Source organism: Ovis aries, chromosome 3 (genome assembly GCF_016772045.2).
Source record: "Ovis aries strain OAR_USU_Benz2616 breed Rambouillet chromosome 3, ARS-UI_Ramb_v3.0, whole genome shotgun sequence".
Classification (NCBI taxonomy): domain Eukaryota; kingdom Metazoa; phylum Chordata; class Mammalia; order Artiodactyla; family Bovidae; genus Ovis; species Ovis aries.
The window spans coordinates 176,606,530-176,612,529 of NC_056056.1; the positions used below are offsets into that span (position 1 = coordinate 176,606,530).

The window sequence follows — 6,000 nt, forward strand, 5'->3', positions numbered from 1 at the left end:
GATTGGTTTTCTTTTTGGCGAATGATGGAGAAACGTCCACAGGCCGGACTGCTGACCCTGCCGTATCACCTGCGCCAGGTGCCTCTGGGCGTGCCGAGGTCCCTGCCAGGCCTCCCTCTGCGGGACTCCTTCAGAGTCTCCGAGAGTCTGGACCCCGCGGGTTGGGAGCGGGCGCTCGGCGGCGGCGGCGGCGCCCCGAGGCGGCCCTACCTGCCCCTACGGCTGGACGGCGCCTTCGAGCCCGCCTTCCTCCGCAAGCGCAACGAGCGCGAGCGGCAGCGGGTGCGCTGCGTGAACGAGGGATACGCGCGCCTCCGAGACCACCTGCCCCGAGAGCTGGCGGACAAGCGCCTCAGCAAAGTGGAGACTCTCCGCGCCGCCATCGGCTACATCAAGCAGCTCCAGGAGGTGCTGGAGCGCCACGCACGGGCACAGGAGGGTGCGGCCGGTGCCAGCTCCTCGCGCAGGGCCGAATGCAACAGCGACGGCGAGTCCAAGGCCTCATCGGCGCCTTCGCCCAGCAGCGAGCCCGAGGACGGGGCCAGCTAGCGAGCGTCCCCCGCGCCAGGCCCTCCCGCGGCTCTGCGCGCATTTGGCGTCTGCTCTAAGGTTCCCTCCGGAGGTAGCTTGCATTTGCTATCTTACCCTTCCTCCCCCGCCCCGCCGCCACCCCTGCTCTCCAGAAGTAAATCTTAGGAAATAGGAATGAGTGCTCTAGGGAGGCATTCTATTTGTTTCCATCCACACCCCACCACCACCACCCCTTATTTGGTATGTGCCTGCAACAAAGATGCTAAGGAAACTCTGCCTATATCAAATAAAAGCTGTACCAGACTCAAGGGCTTCCCTGATGGATCAGCGGGTAAAGAACCCGCCTGCAATGCCGGAGATGCCAGTTTGATCCCTGGGTCCGGAAGATCCCCTGGAGGAGGAAAATGGCAACCCACTCCAGTATTCTTGCCTGAAAAACCCCATGGACAGAGAAGCCTGGCAGAGGTAACCGTCCATGGGGTTTCAGAGTCGGACAAGACTGACTGAGCAACTATGCACGTACCAGACTCTGAACTGCTCAAAACGGTAATTTGCCACAGTCAGCAGGGGTGGGTAAATTAGGGATGTAAATACTGAAACAAACTCAACCAATAACCAAAGAAGAACTTTCCGAACTAGCTAACTAAATGACAGCCCTAAGATGAGAGGAACGGTTTTCCTGCCTTTGGGAATTGATGAGAAACGCAGTGACACCATGCTTTGGGTGAAACTGATCCTGACACTTGAAAACACGTTTGCCAGAGCCTGCAAGACCAGCCTGTGCTGTTGACTGAGCGTGTTGAACGTTGGTACTAGAAAAACCATTACATATTTGAACCATCCTGTTTCATCAGAAAGTGGCCATGTGGAAACCTCATAGTATTTAGTGAATAACAACACATGTTCGTATCAATGATCTTTTTGGAAGAGAACTCAGATTTGTATGAAAACTTTTTTCTCCTCTTGTTTTGTCCATTTTCCTTTCATTTCCCCTTGTTCTCACTCCACCTAACCTTCAGTTAAAGTAACACTGTGACTGTAAAATAGGAAAAGGAAAAGGACCTGCTCCTTTCAACCAGGTTGAAGGGGAGGGGAGGGATGGAGGCCGGTGCATTCTCAAACTTCTATCACCTTGAGGGGCTTTCAGCTATATTGAAATGGAAAGACTTTGGCAGTCTTTTTTTTTTCTTCCTGAGAAACAATTATAAATTCAGTAGGTTTTAAGTCAAAAGCTTGTTGACATGTGAAGATAAGCCTCCTGTCGTTTGAGTCCCTCTCCAGTTTTCCAATGTGCTGCATTCCCCTTTCCACAGAGACAGCTTTGCTAATAAGGGGGTGGGGCTGGGGATGGGGGTGGAGGAACCAGGAAAAGGATGAAAAGAGAAAACGAACAAGGGTGAGCCTTCTCCAGGTATTCACTGAAGTTCCACACTGAGGTAGGTTTTATTACCCTCCTTTCTTCAGATATGTGAACAAAGGGATGCAATAAGCAATGAATGTCTTTTCAGAAATTTTGCTGCTTTTCACATTTTGTCCAACTTATTCTCATAAATTTGTGAGGTGGGTATTATACGTATTTGGAGTCTTAAAAAAAAAAAAAAAGACTGGGAGAGATTACATGCCTTGCCCAGTAGTTAGTGTTTCAAGAATTAGCTGAGCTGAGATCTAGTCCAAAGTCGGCCTAACCCCAAAGCCCAGGCTTGCTTTCTTTCTGACCATGCTCTCCCTTGCCCTGCCATCTGCTAGCTCGGTGACTGAGCAAATGCTCCTTAAACTCTCTGCAACTCAGCTTCCTTGTCCTTGTCCTACTATTTCACATAAGTGTAAATTAAAGACCTTGGTAATCTGCAAGCTACAATCCAATGATTAAGTTAGTAGTGTTATTTATTAGCTCCAGGGAGAGTAGGCCTAATTAAAAATGATCTCTAGATGGAGTGTGATTTCCTCAGTGTTTCAGAAGCAGGGTAGAGTAAACCACTCTTCACTAGCATTCTATCTTCTATTGTAAGGTTCTAGGAGACATGACCGGTGGAATGCTGAATCCATATTAAAATGTATTATTGATATTTATTATGATGAATTATGGGATTCTATTGTTTCAGGCTGCTCAGATAAATGCTATGCCATGATTTACCACCAAGCTTTACTTTTTCTTAAGAAGCAAGAGGAGATTTGTGGTTTGAATGAGCAAGAAACAGCTATTTTCTTACCCATTACTTAGTTACATTCTCACAAACTCCTGTAATGTATCCATTTTGTTCTCCAAGCTGGTTCTTACTCCAGTGGGAGTTTCAGTGAAGCAAGTATGTATAGGTGAGATATATTTTCTAATTAAGAAAAAGAGAAAACACTCATGTTATTATAATACCTTCCTGGCTGAGTTGGAGGAGAGGCGAACTAACCACGCTGTTCATTGGAGAACCTTGAGAGACTTTTCTCAGGAGCTTTCTATAGGTGGTAATAACACTCTTCATTACTTCTTTCTGCTCCAGCTAATGGGCAGGCACCTTGACATTCTCTTTTCTAAAGTAGTAATAATATTTTAAAAAGTATATTTTCTTAATCTGTACAGGTTATGTGGTTGCTTTCAATGCAGGAAAAAAGAAATAAAGTTTTTTTTTTCACTTCTTCAAAATATGTGTTATGAAATGTGTGAATAAATATACTATACTTTGCACACATGAGTTTACAAAAAGAACAGGGGCTTCTCTAGTGGTCCAGTGGCTAAGACTTCAAGCTCCCAATGCAGGTTCAATCCCTGGTCAGGGAAGTAGGTCCCACATGCCACAACTCAAGATTCTGAGTGTTGCAGCTAAGACCTGGTGCAGCCAAACAAAAAAAAAATTTAAGGGGAGAGAGAGAGTACAAAGCAGTTTTAAAAGAGAACTTTCTTTCTGGATAAAATGCCTTGAGACATCTGGTGAGACTTTTGTTTTCAGTCCTATCGTGAATAAAGCAATAATTTTGAGAAACCTTTTGGAATAATAATAATAAAATCCCATGTCAATCATGTAACTTTTTTTAAAGGGGGAAAGAAAAATCAGGCAGTTTTTCTGCAACTTTCCTAATGCCATAGGGAGGCATGCCAATCCAGGAATAAGCCCTCTTAAAATGTTCAATCTTCCCCTTTTCTATGATTGAACATCTAACTAACCATAGTACAATTTGATTTTCAGGAATTCCCCAGTGGGCCAGTAGTTAGGACTCTGAGCTTTCATTCCTCAGAGGATCTAGGTTCATTCCTTGATCAGGGAACTAAGATCCTGCAAGCTGTGTGGGTGGCAAAGCTCAAAAAAAAAAAAAAAAAAAAGACTCAAAAAGGACAAAATTAACTACCAACAAGTGACATAAAAGCAATGGAGTGAATGGTAGTTTTAGGGAAATGATGCCTTCATGAAAGGAGAAATATTAATGTCATTCAAGATCTTGTTTCTTTGGATACTCAGCCCCAATATAGTACTTAATTACATTGTATTGCTTTTGGAATATTCATAACACTGATTAACAACTGCGACACCTTATCTCCACCCTGAGGGTGCAAAGGCAGAGGGGCTGTCCTGGGGTGTGGGCAAGTTTGCCCTCCGGCTTGGTGTCTCACCAATCTGGTAACCTTGGGCGATTCCCTAACTTCAGTGATCTCACTTCCCCATGCTACAGCACATGAAGATTGGACTGCATGATCTTTTAGGCCTTCAAGCTGGAAGATGCCTTTCTTCTGATATGTGTGAAATCCTAGACTAGGGGAAACAGATGTTGGTGAGACATGCCCACTTCCTGCCACACAGCTCAGTGGCTCTGTGCTTCTGTGTCATCTCTTCCTACTGGAAAGATCCAGTCCCAGAGCAGCCGTTTATGCTTTACTGAATCCTAATCGCTACTACAACGCTTCATTTTAAAAAGGCAAGCTTCATAATCTTTTGTGGAGTAGACTTTGAAGAATATTACGATATGGAAGAAAAATGAACCCATTTCACCTCAGTATGAAGGAAAAAGGTTATGTGTTATAACTGGTGTTCAAAATGAAAAATGTTATGATACAAAGAAAAGAGGAGTTTATTCTAGCTTCAAGTGAGGTAAGGACTAGGAGGAAAGGCATTGGGGGATGTAGCCTTAAGCAAGGAATTGTATTTGGAGAACAGAACCTGAGAAACAGGAGATTAGAAATGATGGCTGAGAAAAGGTTCTAGGAGGCACTGAGAGCCAGGTTAAAATAACTTGAACTTTATTTTGTAGACAATGGCAAACTATTGGAAAAAAAGGGTTTTTTTTTGGCTTGGAGAGAGGGTAAACTGTTCAGCGCTGTGGCTGAGAATCACTCTGGTGGTAGGAAGCGGCAGACCAACAGGGTATTGCAATCATGAAGAAAGAGGAAGTGAGGGCTTAAACAAAGCCAGTGGCGGTGGGAATGGGAAGGGATGAATTGGGAGATAAAGTGGGTGGGAGTAGCATTGATAGGTCTTGGCTACTCATAGAGGATGGGGTTGTGGATGAGGAAGAGGAAGAAGTTAAGAGATGTGTCTAGTTAGTTCTCACCAACTGAAGTAAAAAACACAAAAGAGAAAGCAGGTTGAAAAGAGATATGTCTTGTTTTGGGAGATGCTGGGTTTATATTAATAGGTTACTCCTGTCCACAAGCAGTTGAAAATGCTGCCAGTGCAGTCAGGAGGGAAATCAAGGACAGCTGTACGCTTAGAGGCACATGCATATAGACTTAGTGACTGAACAAGAAGTAGATGAGATTTCCCAGGGAAAGAAGGCCTACTCTGAAGGAGTGGCGTAAGAAAAATGTCTTTGAAGAGGACCAAGAAGCTGGAAGGAGAAGGAGCTGTGAGATCATGGTAATTAAATGCAGATGTCATTTTGCAAGGAGGAGGGAGTGGACAGCATCATATGAGTCAGAGCTGTCAGGGGATTTAAATGTGACAGGGATCCATTAGATTTAGCCATTAAAAGATCACCAGAGACCTTTGTGAAAGGAGTGGGGTGAGAAAGCAGAGGGAAGGCTAAAGACTCCCCTTTCAAGACGCTTCACAGTGGACAGAGTAGGAGAGCTGGGATGATACAAAGGGGACCACTGGAGGGGAACATGGCACATGGAGAGAGTTCTGAGCCTGAGGTCCTACAAACAGTTCAGGTCAACACAGAAGCTCACGGATGGCAAAGGTTTTCAGGAGTCTGAAGTCTGGTGGAGGTGGAGGTCCTAGAAACTGGCAATATTAAAGAACTGGGAGGGCACCAGAATAGAAGGTAACCAGTTGAGACTAAGGTGGGTGTTTTAAATCATTGAAGATGAAGTAGATGTCTGCAAATGCCTGCCATTTGTAGGAACAGTGATGACAATGAGAAAAGGACAGTGTGAAAAGTATGACTGTACGCGTTTAATACTGTCCTGTAGAACTGTCTGGCCTCAAAAGCATGGAATTCAGTTTTTAATGACTTCGTTTAAAAGTTGCACAAACTCCTCTCAGA

At 44.8% G+C, this 6,000-nt stretch overlaps 1 protein-coding gene across 1 annotated transcript; it reads left to right on the forward strand.

The window, feature by feature from the left end:
- Positions 1–3,851, forward strand: ASCL4 (achaete-scute family bHLH transcription factor 4). Its single transcript, XM_042247180.2, has one exon. It carries the CDS (start codon positions 22–24, stop codon positions 547–549), a length of 528 nt encoding a protein of 175 aa, XP_042103114.1. The 5' UTR covers positions 1–21; the 3' UTR covers positions 550–3,851.
- Positions 3,852–6,000: the final 2,149 nt, after the last annotated feature.

Coding starts and splice junctions, on each gene's coding strand:
- ASCL4 (XM_042247180.2), top strand. CDS start 22: ATGATGGAGAAACGTCCACAGGCCGGACTGCTGACCCTGCCGTATCAC.